This window comes from Ambystoma mexicanum, chromosome 6q (assembly GCF_040938575.1).
Source record: "Ambystoma mexicanum isolate Mex_15411 chromosome 6q, UKY_AmexF1_1, whole genome shotgun sequence".
In the NCBI taxonomy this organism is placed as follows: Eukaryota; Metazoa; Chordata; class Amphibia; order Caudata; family Ambystomatidae; genus Ambystoma; species Ambystoma mexicanum.
The window spans coordinates 392,897,671-392,918,373 of record NC_090937.1 but is presented as its reverse complement, the minus strand read 5'-3'; the positions used below and the strand labels follow the sequence as shown (position 1 = coordinate 392,918,373).

Below are 20,703 nucleotides of genomic sequence, written 5' to 3'. Positions count from 1 at the left end.
ACATTTCATTTAGAAGTGTGAATGTATTGTCCCAACACAATTAACCATGCAATCTGTGAAGTTCTTGTAGCCCGAGATCCGCATCTGTGGCACCTAAACATTATTTTAAAATGTTGTAAATACTCACTCAAAAGAATACAAACATTATTTACATCTAGAGTGCCCCTCTACACTGTCAATTCTTGCAGGAACCCGTTGTCGCCACCAGACTATGCTTTGGTTGAGAGAAGGAAGCTCTCACTGCCATGTTTCAGTCCATAAGCTTCTAGTGAAGCTCCGGAAGAAGAAATGGGTAGCCTGTGCGACTGTGCCCCCATTTCCTGGTCCCAATTGGCCACCAGATGGAGCTGAAGGCATCTCATCTTGAGACGGGTGTGCCGCACTGTGAGCATGCATGTTGCCTTAAGTCCTAGCAGGTGCTGGAACCACCACGTTGAGGTGGCCATAAAGTGACTAATTGCCCTCTAAAGGAACAGAAGCCTGTTTATCGTGGGGAACACCCTATGAACTGCCATGTCCCATCTTACACCAAGGAATACCACGTCCTGAGAAGGGTTCATCTATGATTTCCGCTGGTTGAGGGAAAACCCCAACTGGTGAAGAACATCCGCTAGCTGCTGGCAGGAGTGAACCGCCCCCTCGGGCGAGCTGTCCCTCATCAACCAGTCGTCCAGATAAGGGTATAGGTGGTGGCCCTCCAAGCGAAGGAGGCCAGCTACCGCGCTCATGAGCTTCGTGAACACACAAGGGGCCGAACTGAGGCAGAATGGCAGCACTCTGTATTGGAGTAGTGTGACAATTGTGAACCGCAGGAATTTCTGGTGTGGTTGGAAGATGGGGAGGTGTAGGTACGCATATTTGAGGTCCAAGGCACACATCCAGTCCCCTGAGCACCACGACTCTGCAATGTGGGCAGGAGTAATCATCTTGAAGCGTTCGAGGCGTAAAGACAGGTTCAGGAACGAAAGGTCCAAGACTGCCCTCAGGCCAGCCTGGTTGTATTTGGGTACCGCAAAAAAGCTGTATATTGGTTATGCCTGATTGAGTTCATGTGTATTGTTTAAAATGCAATAAATTGCGTTGGGGAAAAAAATAAAGTCTGGACAGAAAGAGGTAGAGGGACCAGGCAGTAGAGTTCAGGGGACAGGAAGAAGGGTTACCATGAATGATTTAACCCAAGGCACACCTGGAAGAAGGCATTCAGGTTGGATGAAGGAAAATGCACGTCACAAGACATTATGATGAATCACAGATGATTCCCCGGAAAACCTGACCTGGCACCATTCTCATGTGGCCAGGGAAAGGCAGACTCTTTCTGATCCTGACCCTGGGGATGGTGTTCTACGAGAGGATAACATGAGGGACGGAAGCAGGTCAGGAGGAATGGCAGCCTCCCTGTTTCAACTTTGCCTGAGACCCCAACCTTCTAATGGCTTATTGTAAAATAGAAGAAGTTAGAAAACCTGATTTTCTCATTATGGACTCCAAGTCCCATAATCCCCAAAGTACTGGGATGAAGAGGAGGGCTGAAATGAACAACAATGCAAAATGCAGTTTGCTAATGGCAATGACCCACACTCTGGTGAGACTTGGAGCCATGAGAAAGCAGAAGGAGCAGAGAAGTAGTCGTAGATGGAGGAGTTGTGAACTCTCCACGTGGCAGAAAGAGCAGACTTGAGGAGGAAGACGACGCCGGGACCAATGTCGAGTGGCAGGCAGTTGCCGGTTCCGAGAGGGTTTTCGCCTCCAAAAGCCTTATTTGCAGAGCTTGCGCAGCAGGAATCATTGAAGACCGAAGCTTTTCCCCCGGTGCCCTGATTTGCAGAGGCTGCACAGCGGGAAGTTTTAGATTGGAACTTTTTCCCCAAAGCAAGGCTGTCTCTCGTGGCAGGCGAACACCGGAGAGCCTTTGGAGATCAGAAAGCTCTGTGTGCGAGTGACGCGGACCTCAGAGGGCTAGAAGCAGCAGGTTGCCGGACCGCCGAAGCAGCTGAGACAAAAGACCTGGAAGCAGCGAGGGGAATGGACATGCACATCAGAGACGGTGAGTTCTCTAAGATATTGTGACACTGCAGCGCTCCGTAACTGCCCGCTTGCTCACACCAGGTACTTTTAAGCAGCGTAGAACAACACACGTAGAAGGAAATACAAGAAAAGAAACAATTCTGAATACCGAACTGAAAGAAAGCAGATTAATCAATATTGTGTAAACAAAACAGACTTTGAAGGAGCAAGTGGAATAATAAAAACTTGGCTAGCAGACCAACGAGGTGAGATTATATGTATTTGGGTACATTTGAAAGCCATCAACAAGAAGGGGCAATCATTCAAGAAACCTATACAAACTACCATTGCCAAAGCCCAAAGAGATTTCTAACAAGGCAAATTAAAAATAATAACCATTGCCAAAGCCAAGAGGGGGCAAAATAAATCTAAGTGTTTATTGCACATGGTTAAAGAAGATCATCAAAGGAACTAATTTAAACCCACGTTGCCAAAGAAGAGTCAGAGTGAAACCGAATCATTGTCATCATTTGGATAATGAAGGAGTGGCAAATCAGGAGTAGCAAGTGGGCTGCCCTTCTGGTGAAAGGTGTTCAGAAGGAGTGGAGCATAACTTGCAGAGTGTGTGGAAATCATAGGTGTATAATAAATAGCACCAATGTGCATCTTGTTTTCCCTAAAGAAAGTATTAAACGTGGTGTGGTGAAGTAAGAGACATTGAGATGTTGTAAGCTGATTCTTACCACAGAGGTACTTGCATTGCTGTTTGTTCTGACCTGGCAGGAGAGTACACCAGGTCAGAGATTGTGTTAACACGTTATTCTGTGCTGGCTGGAGATAATACCAGAACAGAAACCTTGGAAATCAACAAGAACTAGGTTGGAACATTTGGTTGGCAAATTGGAATTAACAAGAACTGTGATGGAACTGTATTACAAGACATGATTTCCTTATCTTTTTGGAACCGTTGAACAAAATCCTACTTGAATCTGAGGAACTGGAATTCACCCAGATTATAAGGAAAAACATTCATCATACTGTGAATTTAATTGTTATATTTGTTGCTTTTGAAATTGTCATATGTTACCTTGTTGAGTTATTGTATGCATAAGTGTGAGGGACAGACATCTTTTGTTAGTGTTTTTCCTTTAGTTTACTTTAGGCAGGGAAATCCTCGTCAGGGCAGTGACAGTGAGGTGTTTATTCAACCAGTTCAGTTAATAAAATGTCATCTTTTGAAAAACCTTCACTAAAATGTCCGGTTCACATTTCTGACCCCTCACAACAAGCAAGAAGAAAAAGCATGTTTATGGGACATAAGCAGGTAGGAAAAGAGATCAGAGAATAAGGAGATGGAAAAAGCTTAAAAATAAATCCGTAAAGGGCAACCACAATGAAAAAAGTAACCCGCTGCTTCCTGTAAGGCATCCAGTCCGATCAAGCGCATGGAGAAAAGGATTGAGTTTGCAGGAGCATGAGAAGGCACTACCACATACATATGGCTACTTCATAAAAAATAAAAAAAAAGTTAATTGCTGTGCAGTTTTAGCTCTGGTTTTGTCCGTTTGAACTTAAGTGTGAATAATATGGAGGGAATGGGACGGTACATAGCAGTACTCAAAATGGTGACACAAGTGTTACTTACTGATCCACAGTCCATGAGAAATGCACCCTCTCTGCTCAAGGTTTCTGCAGATAATTGTCGTAGAACTGGTTGAGGTACAGTTTTGTCGTTGACATGTATTGTGCCCTAAGAAAAACACACAAAAGGATAACGCGTAAAAAAAAAAAACGCATGCAAGTCTTCAATGTTTGTTTTTTCACATCATCATGCACAACACAGAGTAGTCACTTCTATCAATAACTCAGAGAACATTTTCCAAAGTAAGCATGGTGCATATTGCTCACATAGCAAGAACTTAAATATATTGTGTCTGCAATAGTTAGAAGGCAATGTCTACAAAATAGTTAAAACCTGCTTCAAAGATTTAAAAACGTGTTTGAAGACAATTGTCAACAGCACCAACACTGGAAAAACCACACAGAGGACACCTTTAATATATAGAAATGTTGAAAGAACAGTGGACACATTTTGATGAAAAACGGGCAAGAAACAGTCCAACATAGTTTTCAAGAAATTGTGCACAGCACCAGACAACATACCTGGTACTGAAAACATGTTTGGCTGGTACAATATTACTTATGTCTCTGTTATGTTCTTTCTGATGGGTAAGCACCTTTTCTTCTGTATTCCTAATCTTAAATATCTATCTTTCAGCAGTAGCAGACCACAGAGTTTTTTCAGCCACCAGTGGGCGCCATTTGTTCTGGGTTAGTTACGGTCCACTCCAATGTGCGACCATGACTTCAGGGTCAATATATATGGAGCGATTGCTGTCCTGTGACCTCAATTCAGTCTTTTTCCCTAGCACTCAGCAGCTGAGAGACTGTAAAACAGCAAGAGGTGAACACGCTATCACAAATGAGGGGGAGGATGGGATGGCAATAAGGAATGTAAGAGGAAGGTCTAATTAACCAGAAAGAAATTTACAGAGGTAAATAATGTAGTCTTCTAATGCATTCCTTTCTCCCACAGATGCATCGTTTTAGATAGATTCCTATAGCAGTACTGAAATCCAGGAGAAGGCAAGGTAGCAAGAATCACCATCTAGACTACAAAACTCTGGAGCACTGTCTTCCCAAAACGGGTGCGCCGATAGGGTTCCAGGTCCATAACTGGGGCACCGACCAGCTGTGTAGAAGTATCTGCATACCACTGGTGGAGTGAGCCATGAAACCTTCAGGCACATATTTGCCAGCTAAATATCATAGCACTTTGAAATGCAGGAGAAAATCCACCTAGACAGTTTGCTTGGTAAAAGCACTGTTAGCACAAGATCCAGTGTAACCTACAAAGAGTGGCCCGTTCTTTCTGATGTCCTTCATCCGAGAGACAAGAACCGAGAGCTCCCTTCGATCCAGTCAATGAAACCTCTCCTCTATATTGGATGGAAGAGGTGGAGGATAGAATATTGAAAGAGGTTTTCTGAGAAAGATGAAATCTGACACAACCTTAACATGGAAGGTTGGACGTACTCCGAGTCCCTTCCTCTTTAGAGAAAAGGGAGTTTGAGGCTTCACCAAAAGAGCCTGGAGCTCACTCAAATGAGTAGCGGAAGGAACAAGTTACTTACCTGTAACTGTTGTTCTCCAGCATGGGTCTGGCATGGATTCACATGCTCATGAATATTCCCCGTCGTCAGGCTGGGAATCCTCGGTAAAGAAAAAACCAGTATCAGTTTCGTTCTGATCTGTCTTTCGTAGTAATAACCAATCACTGGTCTCTGCGTCAAACTGACCACAGCCAATGACTGCCCTCTACCTAAGCACCGCCTCTGGCAGCCATCTTCAGATTTGGAAGCACGTGAAGTGGCAGTATGACCAAGTGAAGAGCCGCAGAGGGGTAGGAGGGAGGGTTCGCATGTGAATCCATGCCAGACCCATGCTGGAGAACAACAGTTACAGGTAAGTAACTTGTTCCTTCTCCAGCATGGGGTCTGGCATGGATTCACATGCTCATCAATAAAGAATACATAGCAGTACACACATGCACAACCACGGGAGGTGGCAAAGGCTCAACATTAAGCATCACATCAACTCAACATTAAGCATCTTACCTCCTCACCAGGCTCACCTCAGGCGAACAGGTTGCGCAGCACTGCTTGGCCGACCCTGGACTCCTCCCTGGAATCCCGGTCGACGCAGTAGAATTTCGTGAAGGTGTGCGTCGACCTCCACGTAGCAGCCCTGCATATGTCCAGCAGGGGCACACCAGATAGGAACGCCGTGGTAGCTGCGATCGCTCTGGTGGAATGGGCTCTCGGACGGCCAGGCAGCGGTCGGTTTGCCAACCGGTGACAGCACATGATACAGCCGGAGAGCCATCTGGAGATGGAAGCCTTCGAGAGAGCCTTCCCCTGATTGACAGGTCCAAAGTTCACAAAGAGTTGTGACGTCTTCCGAAAACCCTTCGTGCGGTCCACGTAGAACTTCAGCGCTCTAGCTACATCCAGCGAGTGCAAAGTCCTCTCAGCCGGCGACGAAGGCGACGGGAAGAACACAGGTAACACCAAGGGTTCGTTGAGATGGAAGTCCGACGGTACCTTGGGCATGAAGGAGGGGTGCGTCCTGAGCACTACCCTCGTGTCGTGGAAAGTCAAGTACGGGGCCTTGCAGGAAAGGGCCTGGATCTCTCCCACTCGTCGTGCGGAGGTGATGGCCACAAGAAAAGCTGTTTTCCACGATAGAAACTTCAACGGGGCCGAGTGCAGAGGCTCGAACGGAGGTCCCATGAGCTTGGTCAGCACCACGTTGAGCTCCCACGCCGGGGCCGGAGCCTTCACCGGCGGGAACGATCTGAACAGTCCCTTCATGAACTCTTTCACCAGACGATGAGACCACAAGGACGTCCACCCCGTGGTTCTGGTGTATCGGGAGATCGCAGCAAGATGAATCTTGATGGACGCGTGTGCCAGACCAGCTTTGGCCAGCGTCAGCAGGTACGGCAGTACTTGGGGAGCCGTAATCCGTAGAGGGTTAATCTTCTGTGCGTGGCACCAGACAGACAACCTCTTCCATTTGTGTCCGTAGCATTTAAGAGTCGAGGACGCCCTGGCCTTTGCAAGAACCTCTCTGCAATCGGCCGGTATGTCGTATCCTCCAAACTCTAGCGCTGCAGGAGCCAGGCCTGCAAGTTCAGCGACTTCGGGTCGTGGTGGAGGATGGCGCCTCCTTCCCTGGAGAGTAGATCCGCGTCCGCCGGCAGCTTGATCGGCGGGGACGCTGACAAGTCCAGAAGGTCCGGGAACCATATCTGCCTCGGCCACGCAGGTGCGACGAGGATCATCCTGCACCGTGACCTCTTGAGCTGGTTGACGAGCCGGATTAGCAGAGGCAAGGGAGGGAACGCGTAGAGGAACAGGCTCTCCCAGGGGAACGAGAAGGCATCGCCCATGCTCCTCGTCTGGGGAAACCTGCTGGCGAACCTCCGGCACTTGGTGTTCGTCGCCGTCGCGAACAGGTCGATCTGGGGTGTGCCCCACCGTCGGAAGAGGCGATCCACCAGATCCTGCCGTAGTTCCCACTCGTGGCACGAGCGCAGCTCCCTGCTGAGTGAGTCGGCGATGGTGTTTTTTATCCCTGCCAGATGAAACGGCACCAGAAAGATCCCTTGGGCGACGGCCCAATGCCACAGGTCCTGCGCCTCCTTGGACAGCGCTGGGGACCTGGTTCCGCCCTGTTTCCTGATGTAAAACATGGTGGTGGTGTTGTCGGTGAAGATCCTCACCACCTTGCCCTTGAGGGACGGAAGGAAGGACCTGAGGGCCCAAAACACTGCACGGAGCTCCAGGACGTTGATATGCAGGGACTTCTCCGTCGGGAGCCAGAGTCCCCTTGCGTGCAGATTTTCGGTGTGCGCTCCCCACCCTTCCAGGGAGGCATCCGTGGTCACAGTCTCCTGGTGGGCTGGGGTCTGGAAGTCCAGGCCCGCCGTCAGATGCGCGCGGGTGCCCCACCACCGTATCGCTCGTCGGAAACTCTCGTCGAGCTTGATCCTTTCCTCGAAGCTGCCCGTCGTCTGGATCCAGCGCGCATCCAGGAATTCTTGCAACGGGCGCATCCGGAGCCTGCACATGGGGATGAGGTAGATGCAGGAAGACATCATCCCGAGGAGGGACTTGATGGACCTCACTTTGGCCGCGTCGGCCACCAACATCCGTTGCACCTTGCCCAAGATGGTCCTGGTCCTCTCCTCCGACGGGGAGGCCAGAAGGGACACTGTGTCGAGCCTCGCTCCCAGAAACAGTGCGACTTGCGCAGACACCAGGTGGGATTTGGCGTAGTTCACGGAGAATCCCAGGTCCGTGAGGAGTTGGACGGTCCTTGCCGTGTGGACCACGGCGAGATCCCTCGTCTTGGCGCGGATGAGCCAGTCGTCCAGGTAGGGGTAGACGTGAATCCCCTCGCGGCGCAGTTGCGCCGCCACCGGTGCGAGGCACTTGGTGAATACCCTGGGTGCCGACCGTAGTCCGAAGGGAAGGGCTTTGAACTGGTAATGACGCCCTTGGACCACGAACCTGAGGAATTTTCGGTGCCCCTTTAGGATGGGAATGTGGAAGTAGGCATCCTCCAAATCCAACGACGATAGGAAGTCTCCTTCCTCCAGTTGACCCAGGACGTGCTGGAGGGTGACCATCCGGAACTTCTGCGCCTTGATGAACTTGTTCAGCCGTCGCAGGTCTAGGATGGGGCGCCATCCTCCCGTCTTCTTCTTCACGAGGAAGTATCGCGAGTAGACTCCGGAGCCCCGAAGCCTCTTTGGGACGAGTTCGATGGCGCCCTTTCTGAGCATCGCCTTTACCTCCAGGAGAAGCTGAGGGACGTGAAGTTCTTTCCTGGCCACGGGGGGGACGCGCGGGCACCTTCTTTGAAACTCGAGCGCGTGGCCCCGGGCCAGGGCGTCCAGCACCCAACGGTCGGTGGAGATGGACTCCCACACGCTGACGAAGCCCGCCAGCCGGCCTCCCACCGGGGTGCTTCGGTGGGGGCCCGACCCCACGGCCGGTTCAATCCTGCTTGGACGCGGCCTTGCCGCCTTGACCTCCTTGGCGACGACGGCGGGGTCCGCTAGACTTGCCTCGTCCTCTGTAGGCCTCTTGCGACGACGAGCGGGCCGCTTGACGGTAGGAAGCGAAACCGCCGCCGGAACCTTTGGAGGCGCCCTTGCCTCCGCCGCTCCGAAAGGGCGTCCGTCGCTGCTGCAGGACTCCAAGGGCCCGGGCCGTTTCAGTATCCGCCTTGATGGCCTGAAGGGAATCGTCCACTGTCTTCCCAAACAGGTTGTTCCCGTCGAAGGGCATGTCCAGGACTCTGGTCTGGATGTCCTGCCGAAAGTCCGTAGCTTTGAGCCATCCACGACGTCTAAGGCAAACGCCGTTGCCCAGCTGGCGGAACCCAGTGTCGGCGATGTCCGTCGCCACGGTGATGGCGTGGTCCGAAGCCACCTCACCTTCCTGCAGGATCTCAAGGGCCTCCGCCCTCTTGTCGTCCGGCAGAAAATCCAGCAGGGGAGCTATCTTGTACCAGAGCTCCCTGTCGTAGCGGGCCACGATAGCCAAGGCGTTGGCCGCTTTAATCGTCGTCGCTGCCGACGAGATGACTCTACGTCCCATAGCATCCAATTTCTCTCCCTCGCCGTCCGGCGGGGAAGTCGATGTGGAGGCCGCACCCCCCCCCGCTTTCTTCCTGGCTGCCGCGGAGACGACGGAGTCCGGGGTAGGCTGCGCCCGGAGGCATAGGGGGGCCGTATCCGGGACCCGGTACTTCTTCTCGTACCGGTCTCTTCTAGCTGGCGTCGTGGAAGGGTTCTTGAGGAGGGAAAGGCCCTCATCCCAAATGTCGTCCAACAGAGGCACTGCGAGGACCGTCTTCCTCTTGGCCTCGCGCCGCTGGTAAAGGAAGCCTTCCTTTTTCTTCTCCTCAGGGCAGAGTTGGAAAAGCTCGGAAGCCCTGGAGATCATGGAGTGGAAAGATCCGATCTCGTCGGGCGGAGAAGCCCTGGTGGGAGGCGACGACGGAAAATCCTCGTCGTATGCCTCGTCGTCCGTACCCGTCGCTGCCGTGTCAGTCCCCGTATCATCCCCTCGGGTGGACGGGGAGGAGGGCTGGACGGGGCGCGACGGTTGAAAAGGAGGTGGTGGATGGATCCTTCTTTTCTTGGTAGGGGGAACACCAGAAGGTCCCGGTTCTGGATCCCCCGACGGGAGAGGTTCCTCCGTCGGTAACGGTAGCCTCGTCCTTATCTCGGAGCATAAGGACTGTATGGCCAACAAAATGGCCGCCGAGTTGTCTTGCGGCGCTGGCAGAGGGGAATCCGACGGGCGAGCAGGGGCCCCGTCGGTATCCTCGACGATGTCGTCGTCGTCACCTGCGTCGGGGTCCATTCCGACGGGCTGGCCTTCTTCCACGCCTAGGCCGTGGCTTAAGACCTCGATCAGCTCCTCTTCTGAGGTTGAGGCCGAATCTACGACGACGCCCTGCCCCCCCTTCTTCTTCCCCACGGAGGGTTTCACGGGGGTCCTATCGATGGGCACAAAGGAAGACTCCCTCTGAGGAGGCAGGGAGATTCTGGGCCCTGAGGCCGCCACCACTGGTATAGCCACCACAGGCTGAGCCAGGGCCGCCGCGACCGTTTCGATAGAGGGCTTGGTCGGATGGATCAAGGCCTTCACCACCTTAGGTGCGCTCACCGCCTTATCCTTGAGGGAGGGGGCACTGCCACGCTCCTCCTCTGCCTTAGAGCTCGACCGGGGCCTCTCCAGGAGCTTCGCCGGGTGCTCGGCCTTCCTCTTACCCGACCCAGAGCGTTGGCTCGTGGTTGATGGTGCCGGGGAGGGTGCGCCCTGCCTGGCGCCCGTAGAGCCCGACCGTTCGGCGCTCCCGGTGCCAGCGGACTCGCGGTGCTTGGCCTTATGTTGGGCCCCCGTCGCCGGGGCGCCCTCAAAGGTCTTAGAAGACCGCTCGGATTTCTTCTTCTTCTCGCCAGACGGGCTCTTACCCTCCAGCCAGTTGGCGAGACGTTGATGGCGGTCCTTCATGGTCCGTTCCGACATGTTGCCGCAAAACGCACAGTCCTTCTCCACGTGCGTCTTGTCCTCATGAAGGCAGTAAAGGCAGAAAGAGTGTTCGTCCTCCTTGAAGACGTTCTGCAGCTGGCATCCAGGGCAGACCCTGAACAGCTTTCCGGGCGTCGAGCTTCCCTTCTCCTGGGCCATCTCCGAGACCGGGCCTGAGAAGCTTCTGGAGTCCTCCGAAGTGTAGCTCGACGAAATCTTCACCCTTGAGGGGGCACAGATGAATCCGACACGGGTCCCCGTTGATCGGATGTAGGATCGGTGGAGCTTGAGGCTCTTTTGACCGAAGAATCGAAGTTTTTGTGAAAAAAGCGCGAAAAATAGCGCTAACGCTCGAGAGCAATAGCACGAGGATCCCAACACATGAACGTGCGGTAAAAATCTGAAGATGGCTGCCAGAGGCGGTGCTTAGGTAGAGGGCAGTCATTGGCTGTGGTCAGTATGACGCAGAGACCAGTGATTGGTTATTACTACGAAAGACAGATCAGAACGAAACTGATACTGGTTTTTTCTTTACCGAGGATTCCCAGCCTGACGACGGGGAATATTCATGAGCATGTGAATCCATGCCAGACCCCATGCTGGAGAAGTGATGAACACGTTAAGGGTGAGCAATCTTAAAGAACAAGAATGAAGGGGCTCAAAATAAGCCATCATGGTGCCGGAAACCAAATGGCCGTTGGGGAAACTTGTTACCCAATCCGAGCAAAAACTGCATAAAAGTGGAGCTGGTAAAAAATGAGCCCCGATCAGGGGAACACTTAAAGACCGAAATAGCATCCAGGTATCCTTTCACAAGGTTGATCGATGGACCCAGCCGGGCCAATGAAAGCAGATAATACAGAACAGCAGAGATAGAGCATGCCCCAGGCTCAACACCCTTGTCCATGCACAGAGATGAAAGCATATGGCAACTGCAAGCATAAATAGACTTGGTGGCAGGCATCCGGGCAGAAAGGATGGCATCCATAATGTCATCATATCTTAGCCTGCCGCACCAAAGTACGAAGGTTTAGGTGGAGGACCCAATCGCTAGGACTGGAAGAACAAGTTCACCCTCGTCAGAAGCAGCCAAGGACACCAGATGGACATATCCAGAAGTTGTGGGTAACACTTTTTCCAGGCCCAGTGCAGAGTGCTCAGGACCATGGTGTACCCAAACTTCCGAAGCTTCCATAGAACCACCGGAAAGACAGGAATCAGTGGAAATGAATGAAGGAGAGAGAAGTTCTACTAGACACTCAAGGCATACGCTCCAAGAGCCCATGAGCATGTAATTCACTGAAACAGTACAAATTGTACTTCCTGTTGACACTTGAGGGGTCCCTCAAAGAGTGAAGATTTTGTTCTGAACTTTCTATGGATTCTACTACCGCAGATTCCTCATCTGCTCAGAAACCTTTCGACCGGGGGTCTAGTGGACCTCAGCTCGGCAGTCGATCCGTCTTGCTCGGTGCTCGGCTCCAGACATGACGTCAGTCGTTTATATATACACCAAGTGTCCCTTCGCTTAGACAGATGCGCCAAGCCACAGGAACTTTCTGAGTGGGGATGGAAGAGAGGGGCGATGAGGAAGCTGCGGGAGAAGAATTAATTGAAAGAACATTACGTTAAGTAATTTCTACTTCAATGGATTGCTTTTCTCATGCAGATTCCTCATCTGATACAACTCCCCAAGCAGTTAGGACCACAGAGGTGGGCAGAAAGTGTTACAGTAGCAGATTTTGCATAACTTCCCTACCAAAACGTGCACCAGCCCCGCGGGCTATATATAGGCAATAGTGACTGGTAAATGTGTGAAAGGGAACTGCCCTCTGCAGGGGTGTATAAGTCAAGGCCCCTCTTGTCTAGTGTGCCCTGATGGCGGGAGGAAGCTCCCTACCTGCAGACTGGTAACATTCTGCAATGCAAACGATAATCCAACGAGATAGAGTCTGCTTTGTTACTGCTAGACCTTTGGGGGACAACGAATGAGCCACAAACAGCTGGACAGATCTTTGGAACACAGAGGTCCTAGTGACGTAAAAGTTGAAAGCTCTCATGGGATCCAAGTGGTGGAACCGCTCCACTTCCTTAGAGGGGGGTGGTGAAGGGTAGAAGACCAGTGTATCTATGGACTGAAAAAGGGAGCACTCAGAAACCACTTTCGGAAGAAAGCCATGTCTTACTTTAAGGGAAACCTTTTCCTGATAAAAAAGCAGGTACGGGGGCTTGCAACACAAGGACTGCAACTCACTAACCCTCCTGGCTGACGTGACCAAAAAGGCTGTTTTTATAGAGAACAGTCTCAAAGAACAGGAATGCATGGGCTTAAACGGAGCCACCATCAAATAAGCCAGAACTAGATTTAAATCCCAGTCCATGACAATAAAGGGAGTTGGCAGAAACTTATTCACTAGCCCCTTCAGGAAGTGGGCCTTAACCGGGATCGTGAAGAAAGATACTTGATCCGGGGACCTTTTGAACACCGACAAGAGCGCCTAAAATCCTTCGACTGTGGTAACCTTAAGGCCTGCCAAGGTCAGAGACAGAAGGAACTCCATCATTGCAGTGGCGGGACAAGAGATGGGATTGATCTCGCCTTCCCTGCACCACGCCTCAAATCTTCTCCACCTGCACGTATACAGAGATCTTGTAGACTGTCTGCGTGCAGCCAGCAACACCTCGAGTACCTCCTCTCAGAGGTCCTAGTCATCCTCTCAAGAGGCTTGCACGTAGGTTTCTGGGTCTCCGGGTTCGGGTGGAATACCCAACCTTCCAACTGGGTCTGGAGGTCTGGGCGCTGAGGCAACCGGTGAGGTAGACAGATGGTCAGAGCCAAGAGATCGGAGTGCCACGTTCTCCTTACCCAATCCGGGGCAATCAAGATCGCTCGAAACCTCTTCAACCTCATGAGAACACATGGGATAACAGGAATTGGGGGGGGGTGGCATAGTGGAGAGTGAAGGTCCAATCCACCAGGAACGCGTCCCCCCAGATCACCGTTTGCTGGGAATTCCCTCGAGTCAAAGTACCTGCACTTCCTGTTGGACTCTGTGGCAAACAGATCCACTGCTGGGGTACCCCCACAGAGAGAATTCCTCCCCACAGGACTTCCTGGCACACTTCATACTCGCATCGAGATCGTGTTCTGCCTGTTCAAAGCATCCGCAAAGCCATTCCCACTCCCCGCCAGATGGGCTGCCGAGACTCAGAGACTCAAACTTAATTCAACAGCAACCAGAACTACAGCTACATCGCCTCTCTGCAAAGGGGGAGGGAGCACACACCACCCTGCTTGTTCAGGTAGTGTGTGGCCACTGTGTTGTAAGTCAGGATCAGGACATGTTTCCCCCTGAGAGACGGGGCGAAAGCCCTCAGGGCTAGTCCGATGGCCCACAACTCCAGCCTGTTCATGTGCCACCTGGCTTCAGTCACTGACCAAAGGCCACTCACCTGCAAATCATCGCAGTGAGCGCCCAAACCCTTTTGAGATGTATCTTTGACCACTCAGGCATGAGGCCAAGGAGGCCAGAAGGGTTCCCCCGTCACAAGATTGCAGAGGTCGGTCCACCAGCTGAGGTCAACCACTTGGTCGGACACCTTGAGGGGAGCCGTGAGCGCTCCGAGGTACTGTGACCACTGACCTCTTAGAAGCCACTGTAGGGATCTCATGCGCAGCCTGGCCTCAGGCCCTAGAAAAATACAGGCGGCCCTGAGACCTAAAAGCAGAGGAAGGAAGCCGCTGTTAAGGTGGCATGATTCCATGACAGGTGTACCATCTGTGCTATGATGTCGACCCACTCCTTGGGAGGGAAAGCCTTCCTCACCAGAATTTCTAGGACTGCTCTGATGAACTGCAGTCTTTGGACCAGCGTCACATGGGACTTCTTCAAGTTTAGGGAGAAGCCCAGCCTGTGCAGTAGTAGGCAGGTGTCCTCCGGAGCAGACGTGACCTGCCCCGCCGACTTCCCTCAGATCAGCCAGTCGCCCAAGTATGGGAATACATGGTCCTGAGGTGAGCCGCAACTATTGCCATGAGCCTAGTGAAGACCCTTGGCGTGGAGGTCAACCCAGAGGGAAGCACTTTGAACTGATAGTGCTTGTCCCCTATCAGGATCCTCAGGAACTTCCTGTGCTTTTGATGTACCGGCACATGGAAATAAGTGTCCTGCAGATCTATTTACGCCAGCCAGTCTTGAAGTTCGAGAACGTGGAGAATTTCTCTCAAAGTCACCATCCTGAATTTGTCTTTCCTCAGAAACATGTTGAAGGCCCTGAGGTCCAGAATGGGATGGAGACCTAAGCCCCCTTCTTTGGAAGCAGGAAACCCAACCCGACCCTCTCTGATCGGTGGTACCTCTTCCACAGCACCTTCAACAACAGGGTTTCGTGGAACTCCAGTCCCGGTTGGATTGGAGGCAGTGGGGGGTCTGTCCGGTGGTTTTCTAAAGAAGGGCAGACAATAACCCCAACGAACGAGCTGTAGGGCCCAGGCATCAGAGGTAATCTCCTGCTACTGGGGCTAATGTTCTGCCAACCGTCCACCAACCGGTAAGTCATGCGAGGGGAAATCAAAGCGGCTTAGAGGGTGGTGTTGCCCCTGCCACTGCTTGCTGGCCTCTGGTAGCCCATCTGCCTCTACTGGGGAGCGAGAAACGCTTCTGCCCCTGCCTGGCTCATGGGTGCTGCACTTTCCTGCCATAAGGCACATAGCGTCTGTAGCCTCTGCCCCTAAAGGCAGAGCTGAAGGCAGGTTTGGCTAGCTGCGCAGCTAGTCCTAGGGATTTGGCAGCTAATTTTCACTCCATAAACTTTTCCAAAGAGTCATCTGCCTTCTGGCCCAAAAAAACTCCCTCGAAAGGCATGCCCAGTAGCCTATTCTGGATGCTGGGGAGAAGCCAGAGGTTTTGAGATAGACTTGCCTTCTCAATACTACAGCCGAACCCATTGAACGGCAAACACAGTCGACCACGTCCAGCCCCGTTTGCAGCCACTGCTTGGCTAACCGCCTTCCCATTTTCCACCAGCCGTGTAAACCCATCCTGCATTTCACCTTCAGGGATGTATTGCGTTGCCTAATCCACGGCTTTCCATGAACCAAAGGAATATTTTGCAAACACATAGTCCACATTGGTGGTTTTTCACACCATGCTGCTAAAAGTAAAAACCTTCTTGGCCATTGCGTCCAACCTTTTACTCTCCCTATCCGGAGGCAGATTTGAAGTGGATGCTGCAGGGCTGTTAGTGATTGTGGCTGCCTGCACAACAAGCCCTTCCGGAGAAGGGCGAGAGGCCAGAAAAGATGGATCTCCTTTTGCCGGCCTGTACTTCCCCAAAAAGTTAGAGTTGACCAGAGAATGGAGCAGGCATGTTGCCACAAGTGGGCTAAGGGGTCTGCAATAGCTGAATTAAGCAGCATGTTATGCTCTGTCACAGGTCCTTCATCTAAGATGTCTGTCAATTCGTAGCCCTGAACCAGAGGTGAAGAGGACTTCAAACCTAGGGTGTCTACCACCCTTTCTACTAGAGCCCTAAATTTAGCATGGGTGTGAGGCTGAACCTGAAGTTCAACATCTGGAGACGTGTCTAGGCCACTGGCATTGTGTAATCCCTAGGCTAATGCCAACAGGTCCACTTGGTAGTCGAAAAAAGTCAACACCTACCGACCTTGTATACATGGGATCAATGTCCCCCTGGTCATCGCTCTGGTCGGCGGCAAAGATCGATACCATGGATTTGAAAAATTTTAACCTGAAGAGCGTGATGAAGGATCCGTCGCCGATAGGCAGGTCGGGGCTTGGGTATAACCGTGACGTCGGGAACGTCAGCCTCTCAAAGCTCTGGGGAAGGACCGGCTGTCGATGGTTTCAGGTGCTTTTTTCAGGCTTCAAGCCCGAAGGAATCTTGACGGTGTGGCACGCGTGGGGTTGGGAGTGCCGCATTTGCCACCAAGGTTAGCTGTTCGGGGAGTTTGGTGGTGGTTAGAACCTGTCTCTTAAACATGTCTAGCATTTCTTTTTTTAAATGTTCCCACTCTTCTCGAGTGGTCGGCCCAGCCGAGGGCTTACCTTTATCCGACGACGAGGTGGACTTGTGTCGATGGAGGTGGTAGCTCTTCTTTTTACATGATGAAGACGAGGAAGAGTGGCTCCTCAAGCGTGACTGCTTTTGGGGCTTGCACCAATGCTTTTCTTTTTGGGGGGTGTGCCCTTTATTCTCGCTCTTGGAGGACCAGGCGAGCGACCCGACCAGAAATTTCAGGGCCCGGTCAGCCCAAAGAAAGAGTGGCGGCCTGCTCACAATTAGATTTCAAATGCATCTTGGAGCACAACGCACATACCTCTGTGTCGTAATCTGCACCCATACACCACAGACTAATGTTATGTGGGTCTGTCACAGACATTTTAAAATGGCAGTCGGCACATGTTTTAAAGCCCGAAATCCAGTGAGCGGACATCGCGATAGAGGTTTTATGGGAGAAATTTGACAAATTTAGTCAAAAACACTGAATCGAAGACTTGAAGGCGTGTTCTTGAAGCAGTGTGCTAGCACACAGAAAAAAGGAACTGGGGTACGGGGCGTAGTGACGTGGTAGATAGATGACTACATCATATCCGCAACCGCCCCGAGCAAGACGGATCGAGGATAGACGGCCGAGTCGAACAAGTTACTCTCTTACCTGGTAACGTTCTTTCGATGGGATGGTCCGACGACGTATTCCATATCTATGACAGTAATCACCAGAGCTGTGCTGCTTCAGAAAATCTTTCGGCCTCTGCGTCCTGCGTCGATGACGTCGATACGCCGTCCTCGAGGGCCTCCGTCGAGCCGACGTCAGCGGATGTTATAAGTACGACGCCCGACGCCCGTAGCCTCAGTTGTAGTTTTTTCCCAGAACATGTGGCACCCCTCAACTGCCAGTATGACCATAGAAAGCCTTGCGGAAACGTAAGCTGCAATCGCATAAGAAATTCTGTAGCAGGGAAGGCAGGGAGGGAGCGATATGGAATACGTCGTCAGACCATCCCATCGAAAGAATGTTACCAGGTAAGAGAGTAACTTGTTCTTCGAGGGGATTTGGTCCTCCGACGTATTCCATATCTATGACAGACTCCCAAAGCAGTACCAACGTAAGGAGGTGGGAAAAGAATTTAGAATACACACATTTAGAGTGTCCAATCAAATTGCAGAGTAAAGGACCGCCTTGCCAAAGGCCAGATCCTGCCCACGGATAGAATCTAGGGAGTAGTGACGTACAAAAGTATGGACCGAAGCCCAAGCGGCTGCATCACAGATGTTACGAATAGGAACACCCCTCTGCAGGGCAGTAGAGGCAGCCATACCCCTAGTCGAATGGGCCCGTAATCCTACTGGAGGGTCCTTACCCGCCAGGCGGTAACATCCAGAAATTGCCAAGATAATCCATCTGGACAAAGTCTGCTTAGTCACAGCTTGTCCCAAACGCCTTCCAGCGTAACCAATAAAGAGCTGATCGTCCACTCTGACCCGGGACATGCGAGAAATGTAGAAGCTTAAAGCTCTCCTAGGATCCAAGCTATGGAGCCTCTCCTCCTCCTTACCAAGATGTAGGGGAGGATAAAACGCCGGAAGAATAACCTTCTAGCCTAAATGAAATTCCGACACCACCTTCGGAAGAAAGGAAGGACGAACTCTAAGGACAACCCTGTCCTTATGAAACACAGTGAAGGGTGGCTTAACTGAAAGTGCCTGTAAATCACTCACTCTGCGAGCGGAAGTGACCGCAACTAAAAAAACAGTTTTAAGAGTTAACAGTCTCAAAGGGCAAGAATGTAAAGGCTCAAACGGAGCACTCATTAGAAATTTGAGAACCAGGTTCAAATCCCAACCGGGCACCTGGAAAGGTGACGGAGGGAACATATTAGTGAGCCCTTTTAGAAACTGAGAAATTAAAGGAATTTTAAAATAAGAACACTCCTAAGACGAGCGCTTAAATACAGACAGCATCGCCAGGTAACCTTTAATGGTACCCACTTGCAAGCCCCTGTGGGCTAAAGAAAGCAAAAAAAAAACAGAACCACAGGAATGTCACATGAAAAAGGATCCACATTCTTAACCCTGCACCAGTCGCAAAACTTTCTCCAACGGCAACGGTACAGGGACTTGGTTGCCGGCCGTCTGGACGAAAGCAACACCTCCATCACGTCTTCAGGGAGGTCCCAATCCTTATATACCTCAAACTTTCAGAAGCCAAGCGTGAAGGTTGAGGGATCTGACCTCTGGATGGAGAACCTGAACCCCTCCCGTGAGAGCAGATCGTCTTGGTAGGGAAGACGACGTGGAGGGCAGATGGACAAGTCGAGAAGGTCCAGGTACCACGTTCTCCTGGCCCATGCTGGAGCAATGAGGATCACCCGGGAACCGAACCTCCGTAACCTCCGCAGCACTTGCGGGATGATTGGGACTGGAGGAAACATACAGCAGTGGGAATGACCACTCCACCACGAACGCGTCTCCTAAGGCTCCTCTTGGAGGAAATTCCTGCGAGCAGAACCTTACGCACTTCTGGTTGACAATGGAGGCAAAGAGATCCACTTGAGGGGTCCCCCAAAGGGCAAAGATACCCAGGAGAATCTCCTGAGCCAACTCCCACTCGTGAGAGATCGCGCTCTGCCCGCTCAGAGCGTCCGCCGTCTCGTTTTCGTCTCCGGCCAGATGAACTGCCGAGATCGCACACACTGTGCTGTCCGTCAGAATCAGGACATTCTTTCCTCGCATAGTCGGCAGAAAAGCCTTCAGGGCAAGCCTGATGGCCCTCAGCTCCAACAGATTGATATGGAGTCTGGACTCCGACGGAGACCAACGACCGCTGATTGTCAGCTCGTTGGCATGAGCTCCCCATCCCGTGAGGGACGCGTCCGTCACAATCGTCACCTCCGGCCAGGGCAGCCAAAACGGAGCCCCCTTCATCAGATTGCTTTCGACGGCCCACCACAGAAGGTCCTGGGCGACCGAGGGTGGCACCTGAACGGGGTCGGACATCCTGCCGGAGGACTGAGACCACTGGAGCTTGAGTGCCCATTGCAAAGATCTCATCCGCAACCTGGCCTCTGGCACCAGAAGAATGCAGGATGCCATGAGGCCGAGCAATCTCAAGAACTCGGACGCAGGGAGACTCTGGGCATGTTGTAACTTATGCACCATCTGCTGAATGTGAAGAGCCCTCACCTGGGGAGGAAAACACAGCCCCAGGGACGTGTCAAGCACTGCTCCTATGTACTGGAGCCTCTGAGTTGGCATCAAGTGGGACTTCTTTAAGCTGAGGGAGAAGCCGAGCTTGTAAAGGGAGTGGAAGGTGACGGACAGATCATCCAGGACTTGCTCGGGAGAGCGTGCCCTGATCAGCCAATCGTCCAGGTAGGGGTAGACGTGAATCCCCCCTTTCCTGAGATACTCTGCCATCACCACCATGAGCTTGGTGAAGACCCTCGGGCGGAGGTCAATCCGAACGGCAGGACCCGAAACAAAGTGAGAATCGCCAACCGCGAACCTCAGGTACTTCTTGTGCTTGGGATGGGTCGGCACATGAAAATAAGCGTCCTTGAGGTCTAGAGACACCAACCAGTCCTGAAGTTGAAGGGCCTGGAGGACTTGAGAAAGAGTAACCATCTTGAACTTGTCCTTCCGAAGGAGCTTGTTCAAATGGCGCAAGTCCATGATGGGTCTCAATCCCCTGTCTTTCTTCGAAATCAAAAAATAAGGGGAATACCATCCCTTGTTCCTCTCTGCTACAGGCACCAGTTCTAGGGCGCCTTTCTCCAGCAGGGATGGAATTTCCTGTGCAAGGAGCAGATCCAGACTCTTCAAAGAGATTCCCTGGTGGATTGTCGTGAGGCCTCTGCCGGAAAGGAAGACAGTAGCCGTGGGTTATGATCTCCAGAACCCACACCTCTGAAGTAATGGCACGCCACTCTACAAGATGCTGCGCCAGCCTTCCCCCAACCGGCGAAGCATGGGCCTGAGCTGAGGTGAAGCGGCTGCGGCA

At 52.0% G+C, this 20,703-nt stretch overlaps 1 protein-coding gene across 2 annotated transcripts in view; it reads right to left on the bottom strand.

Annotated features, from left to right (window-relative positions):
- The window catches only part of SEC24B (SEC24 homolog B, COPII coat complex component), a 2,214,138-nt gene that overhangs the window by 266,614 nt on the left and 1,926,821 nt on the right, over nt 1–20,703 (bottom strand). For both annotated transcript variants that reach the window (XM_069630875.1, XM_069630876.1), the window contains one exon: nt 3,650–3,754. In XM_069630875.1, coding sequence (XP_069486976.1) covers nt 3,650–3,754 — 105 coding nt within the window. The remainder of the gene's footprint in view (nt 1–3,649; nt 3,755–20,703) is intronic.